The sequence below is a fragment of the Prenolepis imparis genome, unplaced genomic scaffold, assembly GCF_030444845.1.
Source record: "Prenolepis imparis isolate NDT839.2.m4 unplaced genomic scaffold, iyPreImpa1.0 SCAF_8, whole genome shotgun sequence".
Lineage (NCBI taxonomy): Eukaryota > Metazoa > Arthropoda > Insecta > Hymenoptera > Formicidae > Prenolepis > Prenolepis imparis.
Genome location: NW_028141166.1, coordinates 14,524,878 through 14,549,080, shown reverse-complemented (window position 1 = coordinate 14,549,080; position 24,203 = coordinate 14,524,878). Strand labels below are relative to the sequence as shown.

General features: G+C 37.1%; 3 protein-coding genes across 3 annotated transcripts; all 3 read left to right on the top strand.

Annotated features, from left to right (window-relative positions):
* Nucleotides 1-3,215: 3,215 nt before the first annotated feature.
* Nucleotides 3,216-5,274, top strand: LOC145939640 (uncharacterized). The gene is made up of 3 exons (XM_083044092.1): nt 3,216-3,360; nt 3,769-4,279; nt 4,904-5,274. Exons 2-3 carry the CDS (start codon nt 3,778-3,780, stop codon nt 5,236-5,238), a joined length of 837 nt encoding a protein of 278 aa, XP_082900218.1. The 5' UTR covers nt 3,216-3,360; nt 3,769-3,777; the 3' UTR covers nt 5,239-5,274.
* A 5,383-nt stretch (nt 5,275-10,657) lies between these two features.
* On the top strand, nt 10,658-12,580 carry LOC145939795 (uncharacterized). The gene is made up of 3 exons (XM_083044397.1): nt 10,658-11,108; nt 11,189-11,302; nt 11,788-12,580. The coding sequence occupies exons 1-3, from the start codon at nt 10,661-10,663 to the stop codon at nt 12,051-12,053; spliced, it is 828 nt and encodes a 275-aa protein (XP_082900523.1). The 5' UTR covers nt 10,658-10,660; the 3' UTR covers nt 12,054-12,580.
* A 5,721-nt stretch (nt 12,581-18,301) lies between these two features.
* Nucleotides 18,302-20,110, top strand: Osi6 (DUF1676 domain-containing protein Osi6). Its single transcript, XM_083043717.1, has 3 exons — nt 18,302-18,758; nt 18,882-18,984; nt 19,170-20,110. The coding sequence occupies exons 1-3, from the start codon at nt 18,426-18,428 to the stop codon at nt 19,550-19,552; spliced, it is 819 nt and encodes a 272-aa protein (XP_082899843.1). The 5' UTR covers nt 18,302-18,425; the 3' UTR covers nt 19,553-20,110.
* The last annotated feature ends 4,093 nt before the right edge of the window (nt 20,111-24,203 follow it).

The following is a 24,203-nucleotide window of genomic DNA, read 5'->3' as shown; positions in this document are numbered from 1 at the left end:
CAACTCCAGTTTCGTGTATTAAATAATGCGATTGTACTGTTATACGCACTAAATAATAGTGATGATATATTCTATCGTTAACGCTATGCTGTCTTTCAATTAAAATCGTATTATCTTTATCTTTTTCCGTCACACAACGGTTTTAAGTAAGTTAGTATCCCTTATTATGAATGTGGGATCCAGCTAGCTAAAAAGCTATGGACGCAAATTAATGAAAACAATTCTGAGACATTTGCACAGTGAGCTCTATATTCTACAAGATTCTATATAGGTACTAGATTATCTATTATAAATTCTTGTTGCAATATATTTATGTGTTTTTAATATATATTATTTAAAATTTTTTACAAATTATATGCGTTTTGAATTTAAAAATAAATAAGCAGTTTTAAATGACAGTTTTATAAAGCAATATTGAATGATTTGGCCAATGAAGATAAAATGCATTTGCATATTATATCATAGTTACTTTATTCCGACGAGCAGAGCGTTTATTCGAATTCCGAAATGCCTGTCTGGAATTCGACGTAACGGTGCACCAAAACGCGCTCTTTCTCGCGAGCGCCTTGTAATGGTGTGATTCGCGTGGAGAAAGATCGGTGTATATGGGCGAGCTTTCGCGGCTAGGTCGTGACGTTAACCTCTGTACCTATCTACCTATCTATTCACCGCGAAAGTCGCTCTTACGAGAAACCGGGCTCTAGATTCAAGAACGAGAGAGGCGGATATGGTGTATTTTCTTCGATTTCGCCCACGCCTCATTATCCATCGGTTAAGCATCCAATGTATTTGAGAGGTACATTAGACTATGAATGTAAATGTATTATAATTGTTCAAGTGATCTTCTTTAATCTACGTATTTTTCATAAATTTATTCCACGAAGACGCTTTAGAGGAAAATAGCCACTTGAATTTTCATTTCTGATTTTTTTCTTGTACCATTTTGTAATTATATTTTTTGTAGTTATAGTAAATATGATGTAAATCTAGGCCAATGAGGAAAATTGTGTGTGGAGATTATTCCGAAATTTAATATTATATGTAAATATTAAATCATTTTGAAATTAAGACAGATTTGATAGCAGAATATGTATATTGCTTGTGCTGTCAGTCTGTTGAAACTTGATGATTCATTTATTACTACAACGAATGTTTTATGCAAATACAAATCTGTGGAGTTATTTATAATTAATTAGATAAAATCACCTGTTAGTCATTATATAGTAGACATAAATCAGTCAATCATTAATGTTGCATCATATTCTTTATACCGGCTTTTTGCGGAAAGATGATTTTACTAGACAGGTCTGACGAGAAATCATTTTCAATCTAACAACTTAGCTATTTCTCTTGCATGTACGTGTATTAAGTTTAAGCTTTAATTAAACGCTATCGTGTGTTCGACTTTGATAATCGTCAGAATAATGAGATTATTTAGCAAGATTATCAGTAAGCATTAAAGAATAATTGCATCGCAAGAATAATTAAATTTGTAAATAAAGTCATAAATTTTTTGTATATAGATTATATTATTATTTTCTTTAATATATTTTTGTTGTACCCCCTTTCAATATGTACGTGTAATATATCTTTTTTATTGTGAATTAGATAATAACGAGCACTATAAAACAGAGAAATTCGATAAAACATTAATGGCACTTGCTCGTTGGAAGTTGTCACTGAACGATGTTTAAGCAGAAATTAGCATGCCACTACAAACATATATGACATGCAACTGTGATAAATCACAGTCGACGATATTTTTGCCTCATTCAAGAGACTCTTTGTCTCTTTTTACTTTCTTCGAGACTTTTTTGCGATGCGCTTTCTATGCGCGCGCTTTGATTTTGTTTTACAATCAAAAGTGACGTAGATAGATTTGTGAATGTATAGTAATGAATGGCGAGTAAACACATACGATAGTATTCAGGCCTCAATAAGGATCTGATCGTTCGAGCAATCCGCGTATAATATGCGATTAGATATAGTATATTATCTATACTTAATATAAATATCGCGAAAATAACCGATGGACATGAGAGTTTCTCCTCGAATCCTCCAGTAATTCTAGAACAAACGTATATCCAGTCATCAACAGCCGCCACTGAAGTATGTTAATTCGGCGTGACAACCGCATCTGGCGCGCTCTTATTAACGCTTTTGCCACGGTTTTCGCAAAAATTAATTAAATCGACCGAGACAATTTAAAGCGCATTTCGCCAGACACTCAAGTCTGCTCCAGTAATTTCCGAGTAATTTCCTTACAATAACTCATTTATTTTAGCGCTTTCCCGACATCGGCTTTCCGCCGCGAGCCTATATGATCAAGTCTGGTCTCTCTACCCTAAAAGTCCGCACGAGTGCGTATAGAGACTCGTGAAAAGAGCGGGCTTAGGAGCCGCGATTAATGTGCCGCCACAAACAAGAGTCGCACGTATAAGGTGCCGGGGATGGATGGCATGCGTGCTCTACATCCGTGACACGGTTCTCGCGGCCAGGTAAGTTGGTAATGGTCCATCAGAACGACAGCGGCTCGCGTGTTCATGAATCGCGCGATGCGATGCAATGCGACGTCTCTCGAACCCACACAAGGACGTGAGCGCGATGAGCCGCTACTTACGTCGACCGGCGTTTTACGACGCGTGCACGATGCGTATCGCCCTAGGAAACTAGTTTGTGTGTGCACGCAGGTGAACGATACGCATGGATTCTCTCCTGCTCTCCTCCTCTCTTCCCCTTTTACGGGAGGAGATATATATTGGTGTTGCACCAGCCACTTATTTGCGCGACGAGCAAAACCAGTTTGCGCGCAAAAGACAGCGCAAAGCGCTCTATTCAGCCTTAACTTCCTTCGATGGGATTCTGGGGTCAATCCTCTCTTCCGCGAGCGAGATCGCGCGTATATACAAGGCAGTCATGCACGATCTATCCCACCATCACTGTCGGGCCTACCGCGCGTTCCTAGAGCTGTATCAAAGGCAAAAGTGGGCACCACTACCGCTCGTCCCTGACCGTCGCCACCCGCCACATTCGCGCGTCATCGTCTCTCTCAAGGAGGCTCCTATATACTTCCCCACGGGAAGGTGGTGGGTCGACGTGCAATAACATCGTGTACACCTCGGTGTCTACTCTATAAGCCGGTGATCTACGTATATAAAGTCGTCGGGGCGAAACGCGGGTTCAGAAGCCTAGTACTACTCCGCGATCTACGTATCGGGATTGACAAGAGAGAATAGTGCATCAGAAGGGCTTTTACTGGGTACGGACCAGTTAATCGAGACAGAAGGGTCGCAAGTTTTTGCCGCATACTACGTTTCCCTCTCCTCGCGCCCCTGTAGCTTTTCGTGGCTTCGGGTCCAGGTGGGTCAATTTATCATTTCCATTATTCGTGGATCACTGAATATTGAACTCGATTCGTGCTCCTTCATACGCCGCTTGAAGGAACGCGCAACTACAATTGCATCTTGCCTTACGTATGATTATTTTTTTCAATTGCATCTTGTCGTGCGTCGATCATTATGCTTTTCTGCAATTTATAAAATAAATGAATTAATAATTAAATTATAATTATTTATTTATAATAATTATTTTAATTATTGTAAATAATTAAATTTTATTTTACACAAATAAAATATTTTATTTTGTTGTGCATATTAAATTGTGCTTATAGTTGAACTGTAATCTGTATAAAAACATGTCAAAATGTATCCGTAGAATATATTTTGTCTCTTTGCTTAAATGAATTTATGTTGCACAATGTTTTATCAGAAGAGCATCATGAAGACAACTCTAGTATTGGCATTATTTTGTCTGGGAGTATGTTTGGCAAATCCTATGGAGAATAAGGAAAAGATAAGCGTCGTTGAGCAGCAATCTGTGACGCTAACGGATCGAGCTAAGTACGAAGAGGAACTTCTTCGTAAGCTCAACTCGAAATGCTCCCAAAACGACATCAGCAGTTGCGTAATGTTGAAGTTGGTGACGTACATGAACAAGTTGCTGAAGAAGGCCTCGATCGAGCTCACGGACGACATCGAGATCAGGAAGACGAGCCAAACGTCGGAGGATGTGATTACGTTCGAGGCCGGTAGAAGTAAGGACGATGAGAGTCAATTTCTCGATCTCGTCGCGAATAAATTTTACGCCTTCATCAAATCGAGAAGCATCAAATGGAGGATTTTACCCGAGGATGATATTGTTGTGTCCGCGTCGGAGGATGAGACTGGCTCGTTAAATTTGGGCCTATCTATGGAGCGCTCTGACAGACCTATTCAAGAAGGTAATTATAATTTCGAGTTTTTTTACGAATTACTTTTTCATAGAATACACAGATTTAAAAATCAAGATGTTCAATAATTAAAATCAAAGTGTTCAATAAGCTGCAGTAAACGTATTTGATGCATACTAATTTTTTTTATATCCTCATAGATTTTAAAAATTCGACATAACTAAATGTTTCAAATTTTCAAGTAAAATTTTATTCAAAATCCATATTGATAAAGAAACTTTTTCAATTTAATTTCTAAACTTCTTTTATTTTATAATTATTTAGAAATTATTAATGATTTGGCATTCTTGTTAAGGAAAGATTATGTCAGTATTGAATAAAGAATATTATGCTATTCATCGAACACCTTGTATACCTTGTATATATTTAAATGACGTGTCAGGTTTTAGACTGGTTTCAATTTTCGCTGTGTTCGCGCGTAAAGTTGTGTCATCGACTGCATAAACAAATAGCTTTCTCCTTTGGTTCATTCATCCGCTCATTCATCTGCTTATCACCGAACTTTATTGCTTTCCGCGTGGAAAGTACAATTATGCATGTCGCGCCACTTCTTCGTCCACTGCTTAGTTAACTCCGCCGAAAGTGACAATGACATTTTTATTTCGCCTTGTACAGGTCGTGGAAAGAAAAACAACATGGGCCCGTTGATTGCCGCGGCTGTCTTGAAGATGGGCCTCATCGGTGGTCTCGCGTTCAAAGCGCTCGCTCTTTTGGTCGGCAAAGCTCTTCTTTTATCGAAGATCGCTCTTCTACTAGCTGGTATCATAGGTCTGAAGAAACTCTTCTCGCAAGGAAAACACGTGACCTACGAGGTGGTGGCACATCCTCATCACGAGCATGGTCACGGTGATAGCTATTCTAGCGGATGGGGAAGAAGTTTCAATGAAAAAACGCCGACTTTCGGACAGCCGGACGCCCACGAACTGGCTTATTCGGCGCACGTAAAGTGAATACTTTCTAATTGTCAGAAGGGAGCCAGGATCCAAGGATTGCTCGAGATCGATTGAGAAGTGCGACGTCCTCGGATTCGTATTCTTGAGAATTTCCCGTAGAATTTACCCCTTATAGTATTTATTTGCACTATTAGTTTTTTAATCTTCTCTTTCCTCTTTTTCATCTCTCTCATTTTCCGCGATCGTTTCGTTGCACCCTCTAACTCTATCTCTACAGTAATAGCAGACGTGGTCCTTTATTATTGTCATGCTCGAATTTCCCGGACGACGAACAGCACGACGCATATGACTACGTCAATAACACACAGCGACGCACATATTTACGGTGACAGCGACGTCAGGACGTCACATTTCGGATTACGGATACTTAAGATGGTAGACAAGAGCATCTCTGATGTGGGAAGGATACGCATTACAAGAGTTTTACCTACTTTCATGACTCTACTTATAGATAATCGCGGATACTGCGAGACTCTCGTCAGTAGGACATCCGATTAAACACGAGCGCTGTTATATTCTTCTCGCTCTCCGTACTTGAATCTGTGATATCTCGAGAATTTAGATCTACATTTGCATTAAACATTAAATGTGATTATCCTACTTTTGGTTTGCATATTTGGCACTAACTGTCTCAACTGTTAAATAGAATTTTCGATAAATCATATTCAGCGTCAGATGATTTATAAATTAGCACTGAATGTAAAGTTAAATGAACATGAGAATATGTACACAACCACACATACATATACATATATATTACTCTTTGTCTTTTCTAACAATTGTGCGCTTTAATCTTTTATATTATTTCTTAATTATTTATTTTTTATTCACATTCGTATGATAATATTTCTTGAGATTAGATATTTTATATTTTCAAACTAAAAGTAACAATCACTCTTTAAACAAATCACTCTTTTGATGTTAAATGTTATTCGACTTTAAATAATACGAAACCAAAGGCTTAGAAATCGTTTAAGCTTTTTTGATGGGATTTTTGAAGGATTTGTTTTGAAGATTACGCAATTTTAGACTGTGATAAATCTCTCGTGAAGTGTGTTTCTAAAATTTTTTATAAAAAATAATTAGTAAATAATTAGTAAATAATTAGTAAATAGTAAACTAATTAGTAAATCCGTAATATTGTATAAAATATAATTATACAAAAATCTCATAATTTGAAGATTACACTTTGCAGATTATTAATTAAAATAGAACATGTCTTCAACAGAGAGTCTTGTAGCGATCTGCTTTGACGGAATGGACGGACGAGTATATACAATCTTGTAGATATTATAGTTCTTTACAGAAAAAAAATTTAGACGCACATAACGCCAAAATGATGAAAATGATAGCAATATTAAGCGCGTGAATAACTATGCTTTATTTATTTTTATATCATATACATTTAATTTATTGTGTCTGATTAACAAGACTGCGAAATGTATAATATATATATATAATATTTTTTTATATTATTTTTTATATAAACAAATATATTTATTATTTTTATAGAATTGCACTTGTGTATCACATTTATTATTATAAAAATATTATAAGAAGATAAAATAATTTTATTTTTGAATCTTCGTTGCATATGGTAATTTTGTATGACATTATTATGTTTAAATATTTTTAAAAAGAAATTGAAAATAAGATTTTTTATCGTATTCAAAGAATTAGCGAAACAAGATTTTGACATTGAAGCATCTATAATAATTAATAAGATTTATCTTTTTTAATAAATTTTTTCAGGACGTCTTTCTGTGATTCACATTTATCTCCATGTTCAACCCTATAAATAATACGCTTTCATTTTTTATTTGTCACAGCAAAATATGATCATAACTGCTAAGTTTTAATGCACATAGTATAGTAGCAATAATGATGTGATTTATCGTTGCAATTCCATAAATTCTACTATCTTTAAAATTATGAAAATTAATATTTGACATTAAATTTGAGATTGTCCTCCTTTTTAATCACGAATAATCAATGTTTCCGGTGAAACAACTTTCGAGTAAGAGACGGATACGCTCAACTACGCATTGACTAAATATAAGATTTTACGAACAATACAGCTATAAACAGCGAACGATACTACTATATGTGCGGTAAGCATTTTAGTCACGATCGTTAGTTGTGGTCTATTTAAGACGGCTTGTAGGTCGGATAGGATAAAGCATCATATAGACGCGAGAATAAAAGTTTTCGCGATTTCACATCCAGACGATCCATTTCGGTAGTTTTGCAACGGTAAACTAAAATTGCAAGTGTGTAGAAAACTTGTTAACTTAATGATGTGATTAAGATATTAATAATTAATAAAAGTTATACAAATATAATGACCGATAAAGAAAATTTGATTAGTAAATAATTAATTTTATACGTTTATCAATTATCTTACAATTTGAATGTGTAGTATTTGAATCTTATTTTGTGTGTGTATGTGTGTGCACAGTTTAACAAGAAAAGTAGCATATTTTTTGTTACGTGAGATTCTTACATAAAGATTTCTCTGGGCAATTAAATCACTGAAAATATTAAATGTCAAGCGCAACGTTACGGTTTACGAATCTTAGCGGGACTTTAACACCAGACGTGTGATTATATTAACCAGCTTATTGTATATAGCATAATGTGCGCCTACCTTTTGAAGTCATTATTACTGCAAGTTTTTATAACACGTTGTCGTACGTTTAAATTTTTTTTCTGCGATTAATAGTATATACAATATAATGTTTAATTTTTATATGTTATTTTTCTATTTCATTTTTAAATTTACACATATATATATATATTAAAATAATAACGTGGAATTTTGTTTGGAGAGGAGGTGAGCGCGTCTACCGGATCCAAGGGAAATTGTCTGGACCACGTGATACACCAAACATTTCTCATTCAAACAAGTCGGCCTCCTTTCCTACGTCCGCTTTCTCCATCCTGATTCGTAAGGATCAGAAGGGAGATATCTGCGAGATAAGAGACACGGTGTGGCAGAAAGAGAAAATCGTTCATCTTGTACCGTTCAGGAAATCGACTTTCGATTTTCAACATACGGGGGGATCGCGGATACGGATTTGACCCAATTTCTTTATTTTACTTTATTTTATTTCCAAAAAGCGTTCATGCACACATGTGTGGCGGAGAAAGAAATTAAAGTTTGGTGTGTCCGAAACCTCGATCGTACACGGATACCGCTCTGGTATTTGGTAATAAATATGTTTTCGAAATTTATTCTTTTAATTACTATCATTACTAACTGTTTTTTATTTATATACATTCCAATCGAGTACTATCTGTCGTGAGTTAAATAATTAATGTTCGGTAACTATCGTTATCGGAAAAAGAAGAAGGCAAATGACGGATATGGAATTAACCGTTGATTTCTGATATGTGGGTCAATCATTGCCAGTAACCTGGATTCTTGTTTACTTGAAACGTAATTACCTACACGTTGGAGAAATTAACACCGGAACAAAATGGTGAAAATCGGTTTATTGTGACAAATTTGTTATTACATGATTATTGCGATGAGAATTTATTTTATAAATTTTGCTTTTAAAATGACAAATAGCTTTATAATTCATAATCTTAAAAATAATATTAAATTCATGTTGATTTATTAAAGAGGTAAAATTTTACAAAATATAATTTTCTTAATTGAATCAACTGCATCAATTAATATCGATAATATTTTTTATCTGATCTATAAATGTTTTATCACTATGATCTAGAATTTTATCACATTTATTTAAAAAAGGAAGAGTTTTCAAATTTTTTAATTCAATTGCCATTTTATCAAACGTAAACAAAATTAAGTGTAATAAATCGAATAAAAGTATTTACTAAACACTAAATGTGCAGCGGGATTGAGATCGCGTTTAAATATAAAAATCTCTTAATATGCGATGGAGGGTATCACAGTAACACGGCTTTGTTACGGCCTCTTAAGTTTTTAATGCGGATAGTGTTTATCGGGCGATGAATTTGCAATAAACCTCAATCTCTTATGAATGGAGCGAAATACAATGTAAATACGTAACGTATAGTTGTAAATTTTTGCGCTTTAAAATAAACAGAGCATAGTGTGCACCAATTAAAACTATAACATGCCGCATGTGTATATACAGACTTGGCAAGTATACATGCGATAGAGCGACTGCTGAGGACTACTAGTTCTAATCGATGAGAACTCGAATGGCCTTTGGAGCTACGCGAGCTACGATCAGATTTATATAGTCGATCGTCCGCATGCGATCGAGTTGTCCCGAAGAACGGAAGAATGATTTCGAATCGGCTGTAGTTATACCTACCAGCCTCTGCTACGTATATATCGCAGTATCGAGTAGTAGCGAGGGGAAGTGGAACGGAAGAGAAAGGCATGAGAGAGATGAACTAGATTTGTGGATTAAGTCATCTCTTCTTTTTTCTTCCACAATGGCGTTTCTGCCTCTCTTTATTCTTTTCTTCGCGCACACCAGACCATGCCTCCTTCCTTTTCCACACATATTCGCACTTCTCTCACATTATATCCCCCAACGCGTAAGAGGTCGGTCCGTTTGTCGTCCTCGTGTACGTTGACACGATCTACCGATTGGAATAAAGATCGGCAATAATTTGCTCGGCTGCTCATGTTCGTGACAACGTAGATCCCGCAAAATTCCACGTTGCTTTTCGGAGTATCATGAATGCTCGCGTGTATTATTATTTGACGCACCTTGCGTATACGCGGGGATGGTGCGCGATCACGATTCGAAATCGGCACGATTCTCTTCCGCTCCACTAAAGCGCGGAAGGAAGAGAAAGGATGGCGAACCGGAGCCAGGGAAGAGAGCCGATGGATATCGAATGATCCGGGAGGCTGATAGTATGTGATCTAGAATGGCATTAAAGAGCATCCCGCTCTAGACTCGTGAGAATTACGTCTGGCCGAAGGCCAGAGGCAAGCGACGGAGGGGAGAAAAGACGTGAAAAGGCGTCATCCGTATCGATGATGATTGCGGAGAGCCTGGCTCTCGCAAGCCGACCGCGCCGTAACGCTCTGAAACGCTTCGGAAATAAGAATTAAACGAATCGTCGAAGAGACCGACGTCTAGGTGAACGAAAAATTACCGGCTAATGCACAGCAAGAGCAGAGAACGGCAGCCACCGTACCCGATGCTTGCTCTCCTTGCTTTTTTCTTAGTACAATCACCGACCGTCAAGTAGATCTATATAAATGGGAATTACAAGCTCTTACACTGCAGCATTCGAACCTCCGCCGTAGGTTCCGCAGCTTCACGGTATTATTTATACGCGGGATTCCCTTCACGGTTTTTTCCGTCCAAAAACACGAAGGGAAGAATAGGACCCCGGTGGTCTTCGACGGCGGAGCCCAGACATTTTCGTTTCGTGACCCTCGTTTCCGGACCGTCAAATCATGCTTCGGTTAGGCATGCCGGGAATCGGTCGTCGGCGTTTACACGTCTGTCTGACATTGGTGATTTGCGCGTTGTGGATCGTCGACACTATCGACGCCGCCACTGCGGAAACCGCCAAGGATGCGTGGACGGGATTCTCGACGTCGTGCGTGACGGACGATTCGAAGAACGCGTCGGTCTCTTGTCACGGAGTGCGAATCGTTCGGAAGATCGTACAGCAGTTACTGGAGAACACCATGAAGGAACGAAACATCGAACTGTTCGACGGCGTATCCTTGGTCGAGGTACCCGGCTCTGTCCGGAAAGCCAGAGTGTTGAAGAGCTTCGGAAGTCTTGGACCCTTCCTTCAGTTCCTGGAAGGTAGAGAACTCAGAGTCAAGCTGCCGTCCTTGTTCCCCTCGAATATGGAGACTGCGTTGAAGGAGAGCTTGCCTTCCGATTTTGAAGGTTGGTAAAATTTGTTAGAACAACATGAATAACGTGTTGTGAGAATTTCACGAGGATTTCTGAAAATTTGTATTTTGCAGCGAGGAAGGATGGTGGTTTCGGCGGCGGCGGCGGCGGCGGTGGTGGTTTCGGTGGCGGCAAAGGTGATAAGAAAGGCGGCGGCGGCGGACTCATGTTAATGGCTCTTATGATGGGTAAGCATTCACGAATGTGATTAGCATTACGCAAAGAGATGGTTATGCGAAAGCGATCGTTACATATCATTTATGTGTCTGTGTATTAAATAAGTTTAACTTTGTATAAATATTTTGCACATCTTCTTAAAAAATTGCGCGCGATGCAATGATGATATATGCATCTAATTATCATATTTTATTTTATACATACATTATATATTTTTATTAAATTTAATATAAATGTACATTGCTTTTTTACGAATTTATAATAATAATAATAATAATAATAATAATAATAATAATAATAAATATTTTCAAAAGAAATAATTTTTAGTTATATTTAATGTGACCAACGCATAATTAAGCACATTGTTAAAAACACATTAATAATCATCATTATGCATATTGTTATGCAATCGTTACGTTTTCGACATAATCTTATATGTTCTATTGTAATTTAAATTTCAATGAATCTAAAAGGTATATGTTCCTAATTTATTTAGGTAAGATGATGGCCGCTATGGGCTTCGGTGCTTTGGGTCTTTTGGCCATGAAAGCGTTGATGGTTTCGGCCATGGCTTTGATGTTGTCACTAATCATAGCCGTGAAGAAACTGGCGGGTGGCCACGAAGAACATGGTCACCATGTCGTTTACGCCCAAGATGTTGGCCATCATCATCGCAAGAAGAGATCAATCGATGACGACGACGCCACGCTGTTGCCTTACAGAGGATACGCCGATATTTACGCTAACTTGGGAACATCTTGAACCTTTGCCAATTGCAACACTTTAATCGCAAAACTGAATTGATTTTCGAGCTTCTTAACTCTCCTATCGCTATTAAAGCTTCATTCGGATAGACACGGCTAGACATATACCACGTTGACAGGCGCATTGATATTGTGTGTTCATGTAATTTGCATTTCAATCACATCATATTCATTATCTCTTCATTATCGTTTCTCATTCATTTAGTGCAACGTGCACCTTTCTCAACGTGGCTTTTATATCTTCTTGACTATAAAACTAAACGTATAAACGTTAACGATAGCGATAGGAGGGTTAATAGATATTAGAAATTGACCGACGACGCGACGTGACACGAGATTAGTGACACTGACATCGACGAGACGACAATGACGAAGAGACTAATTGACAGCTATGGTTAGAAAGTGATGTTTAACAAAATGTTTGCTCGCGAGAAATGCGATAATCGATCTCTATTGGTCTATCACTTTGACAGGAATTCTCAGTGAAATATAGCACAGAGACGTACCGAAGAAACCAAAGTAACGTTGTTGGATTTTTTTATTTATTTATTTTTTTACACACGTATTTATTGTTGTGTGCGACACATGTTAATAAAAGCATACGTGTTTGAAATATACGAAATATATCGTGTTTGCATTTATTACCATCTCGATTTTCGAGGTTTGCGATTATTTCATGTTTTTCTCACGATAATAATATTAATGACATGATATTATTACATATGATATTATCTCATACGAAGTGTTATTTTAATTTAATACATAGGTCAAAGACGTAAGATATAAATCACGAAATCGATTTAAACGGAGGCAGCATTTAGTGCATAATTTTCGGACGAGCCTCTGCGTAATGTGTCGTTATTGCCAGAAATTAATAAGGCATTTAAAGTAATAGGCTTAAGAATGAAACGATATGGTTCGTTGGATCGAGCCCGAAGAGTCGACACGATGTTTCCCATTTGCTCGCACACGGAACATTGGAAAATCGCAGGAACGAGGTAACGAATCGAGCCAATGAGGAAAGTGTGCCAGCGACCTGCCGTGTCGCATGTTGCATATTCACCTGCGTGAGGATGCGCGTTTACCCAACTAACGCTTGTTACAACGATGTAAGGCTAATAGTAGTTCTCACTTAAGTGGATTGACGGCGACAGAGAGCGCGCACGCCGAAAGTTAAGTATGTAGCTCCTAATGACATATAGAGACACATCACGGATGTTGCGAAAAAATCCTATTAATAATACGCAGCTGATGTTAAAAAAAATCACGCGTTTTATATATCTATTCAGATATTTTACGAGCTCCAGATTTGTTCGTGTTCTAAAATATAGCAATTTGTACGAGAAAAATTTGTCAAGATCAAAAAAAAAGAATTGCGAAAATACGTCTGATTCAGATCGATACCTATTTTTTCCGCGACGTTTTCCCCGCATGCACGTGAATTTCAGTTCAGAGCTGGATTGCGATGAGCTTGATGGAAGAAAAGACATCGAGAAAGAAGAAAGAAGTAAAGGAGAATCGTGTGATGAGAAAAAGGCTCAGCCTAGACAGCGAGAGATGTAAGAGGAACAGTTCCTCCTTTTCTCACTGTGCATCTCCTCCGGCTGCCTTCTCCGCGTTGAATTCCTCCCACTGCAACTCCTGGCTCCTTCTTTCTCCACGTAGAGAAGGGGACGGAAAGAGCTCCGGCTATAAGACCCACTGGCATACATACCGATCGTTTCCTTTTTTACGTTTCGAATATCATAAAACCTGGAGAGCCGCATTGAAAGCAGCTCAGACGGCGATGCAGTCCCGAGCAAAGCCGGTCGCTAGCGCAGCCTAGCCATGCGACTTGCTGCAACTCCGTTTATGTAAAATACGATTGAGATTTTATAACTCGTCGCGTTGGTAAAATTATCCAAATCGAACGTTTTACAAAATATTCTATTGCTAAAAACGTAATTGTCTCTATCGCATAGCATTTTATTTTTTACCTTCGCGTCGCTATGATGCCACTTTTATCGAAGGTACTGTATTACACGCATAAATAATTGAAATAATTATCGAATTTATTATATCTAATAACAATGGAAGTAATGATGAATTGTAATTAGCATGATGCTCTGAGCATGATGATTAATGAAAGAGTCAAGAGAATGATTCATTTCTTTTCCTTTGGTTCTGTTTGATAACTTTGACGACACTCTGTACAAAGAATAAATGGGCCTCATTTGTTATACTTTCGGTTCTGTGCTTTTTTGATAGATTATTAATTATTGTTATATTTACGAAATATAATTTATAGTCTCTTTTGGCTATTATTAATATATAATATTATAATATCATAATATCATTAATTATTAATATAAATGCGATTCCTTTATCAATAATATAAAATGTATGTATAATTTATACAAATAGCATATTGTGTTACAATGTATGTTTAGCATTGTAAGGATTAATATCATCTTTTCTGGCACATACGTATCACGTTTATGGTCCATAGATGAGAAGAACCAGTTGGACGCGGAAGAGTGCCCCGTTATATTCCACGCTCATTACAAACCTCTCGTAAGGAAATTTAAAATTCAAATTCGAGTTGCCCGGCTACCAGTCGATTTTTCAGGTCGTACGCCATGTCGATGGCCTGTGGGCATCGTAGAATCAATCGAACATTGCATCAGAAATTCCTAGCACAGCCCATCGATTGACATTAAACTAGTTTCTGACAAGGGTTTGAAGACTAGAATATCGAAAACCGCTACGTAGTCCTTTGCGATTTAGGGCAAGAAATAATCGTTGGATCGATGCACTTTTATAAACGTTTGCCTTAAATGGATACGCTTTTTTGAGCAGCTTTGTTTCCGTTCGAATTCTACATACTGTGGGAACATCTTAATCCATTAGCATATTTATCTGGAAAAATACCGTGAGCTTCGAAAGTCGACGAATATTTTTAACATATAATTAAGATTGACGATATTCAAACGTTATTGAAGCTATAATTTTAGAATTATTCTACTATAATTAACTATAATAATTTCAATATTATATGAATATTAATTTATTCATTATAAAAATAAAATTGATAGAGAGAGAATAGATAGACTATACATTTTTTAGAGAAATAAAAAATCACATAGAATAAATTATTAAATATAAATTATTTAATAAATTAGTTATCCAAATAGAATAAATACAGCTGTCTTATATATGCATACACATCTTACATGTATAAAATGCTACGTCTGTAAGAAAAACTACAGTTTAATAAAAGTTTTTTCTCTCTTCTCTAGCTTGTTATCCTACATTGCTTTAATCTATGTAACGCGTTAATAATATTAATCTATATGACAAGAGCGAGAGTTAGCGTAATCCGTTTAATGGGAAATATCTGTTTTTAATTCGCGTTTCACTGAACAAAATCATACGTTTGATCTACGATGTAGCCACTCCACGTGCAAAGCATAGTGATTTTACCGCGATAGGCGTATCCGTGGCTTAACGATCGTTGCTATCGTTGAGCGTAAAGGAGAAACTTTGGTTTTACTTTTTAAGGCTTGCTCTTCCGATGGGAGTGAAGGATCGACGAAAGGATTCTGCGCTACCCAATGACCGAGAAAAGATGAATGAGCACTGACTCGGGAATGGGAACTATGGTGTTATTGAACTTGCTTTTCATTGAATCCCTTCTTAAGCTGAGAGGAATCATCGACCGAGTTTAAGACGAGAGTCACTTCTGCGTTACTCCGTAATAATTATGCGTGTGAATTAACGATGAAACGCGTGTGACTTTTAATAATAACAAATAATGGACATAAAGCTTAGTGCGTATGCAGTTCTTTCACTTTTTCTTTTCTCGAGTAATCCCATTTTTTATCAAATATGTAAATGATGAAGGAAAGTAATGGTCGTAATGTGTATATACAATGAACAAAAAGCAAATCTTAGAAAAGTGTTTTACGGAAAGTTGTAATCATATTTACATCTTTACATCTTCACATATCTATATCTTTCTTTATAGAGGTGTAATTATAATTAGATTCCCTACTTACATTTGCTATAATATATTTTTTATAAGCATATAAAATGTTTCACATCTTAAGATTTTAAGTCGCATATCTTTAACAGTTTTTAAAAATAGAAAAAAATATAGGATAAAAAGAAAAGTATGTATATGTAAAAAAACATCTGATATAATGCTCTCAAAATAAAAAAAAAACCTGTCTATAATTCTAATTTTAATATGAGTCATCCCGATGTGTGTATAAGATAAAACACGTATACATTTTTGTTATATATCTCGCAGACCACCTACGCGGTTTCACTTTCTTGAAATTTAAACCCAACACGTATATGCTCGCTGAATATAAAAGATTTGCTTGATTGTTGCGTGTCCGTGCTTTGCACCTTCCCGGTAGGTTGGGAGGAACGGAATGAAAACGACAAGAGACGTCATCCGTCAGCGTGGTCCGCGTGAGAGTCGCAGGGTCAGAGTAGAAAGTGGTGTCCGCGATGAGACGCGATGAAGGTTGGATCCGGGATGTTTGAATTTGTGATCTATACCAGTTTTCTTCCATTCATACCGGATTGCGCCTCTCGTATCCGCATCGTATCGACATGCTACGAAGGATATATCCACCTACAAGGAGAGAGTACGATAATTTCAAGAGGCTTTTCCCCTTGAACTGTATAATGACAATTCTCGTCTCTCGAATTGACGATGAAGCTAGTTAAATTTGAGCTACTTAAATTATCGCTCGTTACGTTGCAACTTGCTTGTAGCTACGATACGAGCTACGCATTCTCGATTTGCCTGCCGAATGAGGTTTTCAGTAGTAAAAGTTTAGGATCTAATCAGACGCAGAGGTCGCGTTTAATATGTATGTACGGCTATTTCGTTCGCTATCGTTCTTATTCTTTTTTTTTTTACGTACACATGATGCGAAGACTGCAACACTGAGTTAATTAAATACAGTTTATTGCTATTTGTAGAAACCATAGTGAATGCATTATTGCCACGTGTTCTTTGCAACTGGTTCTTTAAAATGAATTCATCTACGCTTTCTATCCAGTTGAAGAAACATTCGCTTAAAATGGATACGCTGAACGATCTTTTCCCATCAAGTCTTTTATTGTCTTTCATTGAATATGATAATAAATACCAAAATGGAGAAAAAATATACGTTGACATGTATTCAAAGTCGGTTAGTATTAAGGCTGGAATTTAAAATCGTTGAAACGACGATTTCTCGCGAGTGTATTTACATGAGATTTAACACATTCTTGAAATTCGGGTCCCATCCGTTTTTCGATTTTGCATACGTAAGTATGCAAAGTAATCAGGACACGCGGAAATATCGTCGAATTTGATCCAAGATAAGTCTATCTCTTTAATAATTTATAGGTTTTTTTATGTGAGTATTCATATATTAAACCAATTATGCATATATATACTGTATATTATGTCATAAGATTTAAGAAACACATGAGCAAATCATTTATTTTATTTTATAATAAGAGATAAACGCGTATTATTGAAAATATATAAAACTGATCGTACCGGTTGCAATTTTAAAATATAATTTATTCGATAAGAGTGTTATTAAAATTCATATTATAAAAATAAAGTTCTGTTAATGTGCTAAATTTAAGTGACACATGCCATTCCATACCATAAATACGAAAATAGAAATATCGTACACTTAATATACGTGCTATTTTCTATCCTTTACAACCCAACCGCGTAGCATTAGAGTGCTTCTTTGAGGTAGCCAGAAGTATTTCTATTTTATTACTCTGTGCGTTGTACTCGCATTTTTGACCGGATATTCAAAGTGTGTTCGATGAAAGATATTGCATATGTAATGCATGTCACAATGCAAAGTTGTTCCCGTATGCTTAAGAAGTACATTGTTGGAAGAAAGCCTTTTTACTACTGATGTTCAAGGCGTTGTCCCTCGCAGCTCCTATACACCCGGCCTCTATTTGCTCTGCCGTAGGTAGGTCGCAGGTCGCCTCGCGGTTGGCGGCGTGGTCGAACCTCGTCATAGGTACACCTATCGTCTATTGAACCAACACATTTATACATCGGTGATGTGCCGGTTAAACGGATGCGCGACGCACGCAAATGCTTACGCGTTCACACACATCAAATGGAAAGAAAAAAAGGCAGTGGGGCGGTCACAACGGTGGAGACGGTGTAAAGGAGGGGTCCGCCAAATATAAGCTAAAGAGATTGTCCGATGGACCACACGAAATTTCACTACGCACGGAACGGCTTTCGGAAAAGGGAGGTCTATCCATCGTAGATCTATCGAACGCGTTGCGCCGTGACATCTAGTGTTAATTTTTTTTTTCGTGAAATTTTTCGCACGGAGTCATCGAGATGTTGAAGAAACTGTTGATTTTGGCGATCGCGTCCGTCGTCCTAATCACTGGACAGAGCATCGACGAATGCCTCAAGCAAGACAGCATAGCCTGCGTGCAGAAAACTCTGTACAGGACCGCTAAGGAATTCTTCGCCAAGGATAAACTTGAACTTGTGAACGGAGTGAGCCTTGTGAAAAGTAATTCCGATGACAGGAGTGCCAGATCCGGTAAGGAACTCGTGTACGATCAAGAAATAGACGCCGCTAACGATATCACGGAGAGACAAAACACCCTCGAGAACTTTATTGGCGATGAAGCTGGACAGTTCCTGACTGGTCGCAGTCTCAGGGTAAATAAGAGTTATATATAATGAAACACAATACGTCTGCGATAATTAATAAAATTTGACAATTATTTTATAATTACATCAACGTAAATATGGTGTAGTTAAATTTAAATTCTGTTCTTTCAGATCAATCTTACACCCGCCTTCGACAAAATCCGTGACTCGGCTCGTGCCATCAGCGAGTCTGTGCCACCAGAAATTCGTCAGGCCGTCGACGATGTTGTCGAAGGTAATGTCAGAATTATTTAATAAAAATATTTAAATAATTGATAGATACGATTGCTGATAAAATTTTCACACGAATCTTCATTAATGCGTATCGATGATAAAATTAATTTGCTATTATACATGTCTTACGTAATTATTTCAACAAATCATTTAACGATAATAAATAAATCTCTTGTCTCATTTTAGGTCGAGGCAAAAAGAAAGGGTTGAAGGCACTTATACCTCTTCTGATTGCCGTGAAATTGAAGATCGGCCTTTTAGCGACTCTCGCGTACTTTGCCATCTCTATCATCGCGAAAAAGGCGATCTTCGCGTCCCTCATTTCTCTTGCCATTTCTGCCTTTATCGGTTTGAAGGCTCTCTGGGCGAAGAAAGGCAGCTATCACGATGTTACCGCATACAATAGCGGCTGGAGCGGACCCGTTTCATCTGGCGGATGGTCTGGTCCCGTCAGTGGTGGATGGTCCCCTCCCGTATCTAGTGGATGGTCCAACGGCGGCTCTTCCGGTTGGGAAGATCCTCACGCTCACTTGCACAGCCAGGCGTACTCTGGATATCACAATCACTAACGATGGTCCCTGATGTTTTCTTCTATAACTTTTCTTCTTCCTCTTCTTTTTTTTCATCGAATAATGGACGACGGGAAGAATGAGATATCGATGAAAATCGAATGACTTGAGCTTTACCGTCGATCCTTCATTGTTCGCGATATTATGGAAATATTTATTCTTATTTATATCATTAAATAGTAAATAGGGCGTCTGGCCCTTCCGCAATGTACATAAAATTATACATTAATATCTCTCGCTCGCACACGCGTTTGCGAATAGATCGAGCGGATAAAGTATAAAATCGAATTAAGCTGAGAAGCTTACGTTGCAATACGTTCGATCGGCAAAGTTGTAAGAATTATGTCTTTATATTATTTGTTGAGAGATATACATGTTACATTATGATGACTTTGCCATCGCAACTTTAGCGCGAGCTTCGACTTGATTACGATTCTGTAGCAGAACTCAATTTGAGACGCAGTTGGTGAATCATGGTTACATCTAGTCCAATACGATGTATATGCAAGACAGTTACATCCTTACGAATCTGTATGCTTCGTAATATGCATGTTCATTAATATTATTTATAAAAAAAAAGTTTTTAATGTGTCAATTATTGAAATCCTTTCCCTATTTTTTCCCATATCGTGAAATATCAGCTGATTTTACGTGATAAACATACTTTGATGCACACAAACACACAGATTATAATAAATGTCTTAATACATATATAGCGATATATTTTCGAAGTTAAATGACATATAATATATCTACAAGATAACTATTAATCCTGGTGATCAATCTAATGAGAGAACTCTCTCTCATTTAATCAACAGTGAAAGTTACAATCCCTAATACAGGATGATTTGATAACTGATTCCGTTAGTAATTTAATAAAGGAGCGCTTCTCGCGTATTATTCACTATATGTTTTCATTCTTGATGTCGAATTCGCAAATCATTCATGAGTCGAGCGAGAAGCTTCGAAAAAGAGAAATCATCGTAACGGCGCAACTTTCCAATCTTCCAGGAAGATTCAAAACATTTTTTTTCCTTTTTTTTCCAGGAGCGAAACTCTTCGCGGCGGCCGCATTGCATAAATAGAATAAATTCGAAGTCGTTAATGTATCGCGAGTTGTTGTGCTCTTCTTGACGCGAGTCATCCGGTCGGCGGCGGCTTGAAATCGAGCCGACGAGATGGAAATGTCGGCTGACTCTCGGCCGCTTCATGCGGCTGCGGGGGAAAGTGCATGTCTCAGGTGCATCCGGTCGTAGTCAGTTGTTTCCTCAAGCCTGAGGTCGAGAGGAGGTCGCGATTCGCGTATATCACTCTTAATCGGGTCAAGGAGATAGACTTACTATACACTAAATGTCGAGATCCCCTTAAGTCCCACATAGAAGAAAAATAAATAGCTAAAATGGAGGTTGAGGCAAGATAGTTTCTTCTCCACGTAATGTACTAAAATTCCACCGAATGTAATAAAAGGAATTTTAATTTCGATAATAGGTAAGTATATATGTGTGTACCGGTTCTATTTTTTTAGAACACCAAGAAAAAAAATGAGACAAGTTGACAGGTCGGATAAAATATAAAATCCATGATTTTTGTTTTATTATCCTTCTTCGACCGACAGCATGATTATAATTTGTGAATAATTTAATGAAATGTGCATATAAGTGGAAATAGAAATGTAAAAGGCGCCGGAAAACAAATTATTTGCACGAGATGCAAATAAATGCATAGAGATAGAGCTTCGCAAAGAAAAACGATGCGCCAGTGCAAAAAGTCAATTGTTACGCTCCGTTACTCGCTTCTCTGTAACAACGATAATCATGACATTGCCCCGAAAAGAAGAAAAAGATGCGAAATTGCTTCGAGAGGAAGAGGAATAACTTTCGTTTGCGGTAAAGCCGAGCACACGATGTAATATAACAATATTAATACTATGAAGATTATGACGAATGTTTTGATTCTTAAGAAAAATTTTAAACAGTTCCCTTTCTTTATTATTTAATTAATTTTTACAATTTATTTTGTATAAACTTTTCCATTTCACATTACAATAAGAAATATTTTTTTTTAGATTTAGACTTTTTTTTTGCATAACGAGATACTTTTAATGTTGATCCTTGCTGCAAAAATATTTTTTTTCTTTTAAATAATCAATTTTAATTGCCTCTATTTTTTATACTGTCATAGATTTGTGAAACATTTTATAACTAGGAAAATAGTTTTCCTTTTGATTCTGAGAGATACACTATGCAGAATAAATAAAAAAATACACTATGTAGAATAAATAAAAAAATACACTATACATAAAAAAAATTTTTTTAAATGTGAAAATTGGCACTGTTGATCATCACGGATGTACAAGCGGATGAATAAAACCATTCTTCGAGCTCACAAAAGCGGAATTTCTCCGCGTTTGCAGTGTCGAGTTGTCCGTCGTTTCATTATTAGAGAGTCGTAAATTTCCGTGCCGAACGCGTCTTTTACCCGCGTCTAAATCTAGGTACGGGATTCTCACGTTATGATTAGTTTTTAGAATTTCTCATGCGTCACTGGGTTACTAGACTTCCTAGTGACGGGTCGACTTCCTAAAACATTGTTAGGCGCGCGTATCGTCGCATCATTGCATCGGCACAAAGAGGTCTTCGTGCCATTTTGCATAACAATCAATTTTCTATATAATAAATAATTTTCCTTCGGCAACTCTGCGGAAATAAAAATTTCAAGTTATATTTTCGCAAATGTGCTTTATTTATTTATAATATTAAAAATAATAAAAAAAAATTTTTTTTAATTATTAAAAAATATTTTTAAAAAATTATTAAAAAATATTATTTTTATACCGTTTGTTTAGTAAGTTAAGTCGCACTTGTTTCAAAATTCGCGAGAATTCATCGCACTTCATCTACTTTCTAATCTTCCATCATTACGCATCTAATCGTGCAATATTCTCCGAGATAAACTTCATTCATGAGATGCATTTCTAGTTGATAGATGAGATGAGTTATGGCACATGCCGGCTATGCATTATAAGGCGTTTGATATCGCACGTGCATACAGTACGTGCATACATACACGAATACCTTACAGATTGGTTTGAAATGCCAGCTGGTATACCTTGAACTTAACCGAGTGCCGCAGTTTCGAAACAATCACCGAGCAACCGTTATCTTTCCCATAACTTTCAACGTTCCACGGCCAGGGTCACATTGTCGTACGGAATGGATATATCTGCTACAATGAAATCTAATTGGTGCTCTCGTACTTAATTGCTCCCGGCGCGGCTGACTAATTGGTATCACAGGAGCATCGCGACATTCGAGTCCGGTTTCCCTGGTTCTCCACATCCTCTTTAACAGCATCGCGATCTCTCTTTCTGTCTCCCCTGCGGCATTTTCTGACGATTCCTAAGAAACTTTTATGGAAGCGGTCCAACACTTTCAACAATTTTCTTGACGGTTTAGTGCGCCAATTCAGAAATGAGAAACATGTTAATAAATTTTAATGCAGTTCCATTTAAAGCTTTGCTTTTAATTCCGATATATATTAATTAATTTTATATTACCGTCATTCCTGTAGATTTGACAAGTATCTAATGAATTATTGCTCGCTTATGAAGACAGTATTACTTGTGAAAGAGATAAATATTAAATATATTTAGATAGATCTATCAATTATTTCATTGTATGCATGTTTACAATTTATATAATTTTTATAATAGAAAAAAATGAAGCTTTAAATTAGACAGTAATCTTTAGAATTAATTACAATGCTAAATATGAGGCTAAATACGTCGTTTATTTTTTATTTTTTTCAATTATGCGAGACGTTCGCTTTTGTTTAAGAGTGCGCAGGTGTAATTTCTTGTTCATTTTGCTTGAAGTTTTAAAGAACCCGGGTTACCGTCAGATGTGTGATTTCGCTCAAGGCGACATTCGCTCTCGCGTACCGGGGGATCTTGATCTCTTCCCGAGTGAAGTCGGGATCGAGAACGTCGTTACTGTGGAAAGGAGCAAGAAAAAGAGAAGGAGAGACAGATATAAAGAAGAGGGAGATAATATAAAAGAGAGAGAGAGAGAGAGAGAGAGAGAGAGAGACCAAAACGATCGCCCAACTCTCGACCTAGTTATAAATAGGTGAGTGACCTCGTTTCAGGGATAATATCTCGTCTTCATCATCTGTCGATGAATTTTTCGGTGGTGGACCGAGAGAGATATCACCTGCAACAATTAATCGTCGCTGATACACTACGAACTCTCGTAGAAAACGTGTGTGGTTTTATCTCTACATGTTACGATAGATAATCGCCGTAAAATGCAATTTCCAGATAAAACTGAACGATCAGGCGACAAGATAATTTCCATTGTACTTCTACAATTCATTGTAATCAGAAAAATAACGTACCTAAAGGAATGAAAAAATTGCAATTTTACCGTAACTGACCATCTAAACTCTTCGCATGCTACATTGTGCCACTTTTAATACAAAGAATTAATCAAGCCGAAGTAGCAAGACATGAGTCACCAGTCGTTGCTAATGGAAGTTGTAATTGCATCCGCCGCCGGATTCATCATCAATATAAACGGCGCTTCGTGTATCTGTCGAAACTGTACGACCTCGTTGAACTAAAGTATCTGGAGCGACCGCGGCGCTTCTGCGA

Coding starts and splice junctions, on each gene's coding strand:
- LOC145939795 (XM_083044397.1), top strand. CDS start 10,661: ATGCTTCGGTTAGGCATGCCGGGAATCGGTCGTCGGCGTTTACACGTC. Junction 11,109..11,188: donor CTTGCCTTCCGATTTTGAAG/GTTGGTAAAATT, acceptor TGTATTTTGCAG/CGAGGAAGGATGGTGGTTTC. Junction 11,303..11,787: donor GTTAATGGCTCTTATGATGG/GTAAGCATTCAC, acceptor TAATTTATTTAG/GTAAGATGATGGCCGCTATG.
- Osi6 (XM_083043717.1), top strand. CDS start 18,426: ATGTTGAAGAAACTGTTGATTTTGGCGATCGCGTCCGTCGTCCTAATC. Junction 18,759..18,881: donor TGACTGGTCGCAGTCTCAGG/GTAAATAAGAGT, acceptor CTGTTCTTTCAG/ATCAATCTTACACCCGCCTT. Junction 18,985..19,169: donor CGTCGACGATGTTGTCGAAG/GTAATGTCAGAA, acceptor GTCTCATTTTAG/GTCGAGGCAAAAAGAAAGGG.
- LOC145939640 (XM_083044092.1), top strand. CDS start 3,778: ATGAAGACAACTCTAGTATTGGCATTATTTTGTCTGGGAGTATGTTTG. Junction 4,280..4,903: donor TGACAGACCTATTCAAGAAG/GTAATTATAATT, acceptor CGCCTTGTACAG/GTCGTGGAAAGAAAAACAAC.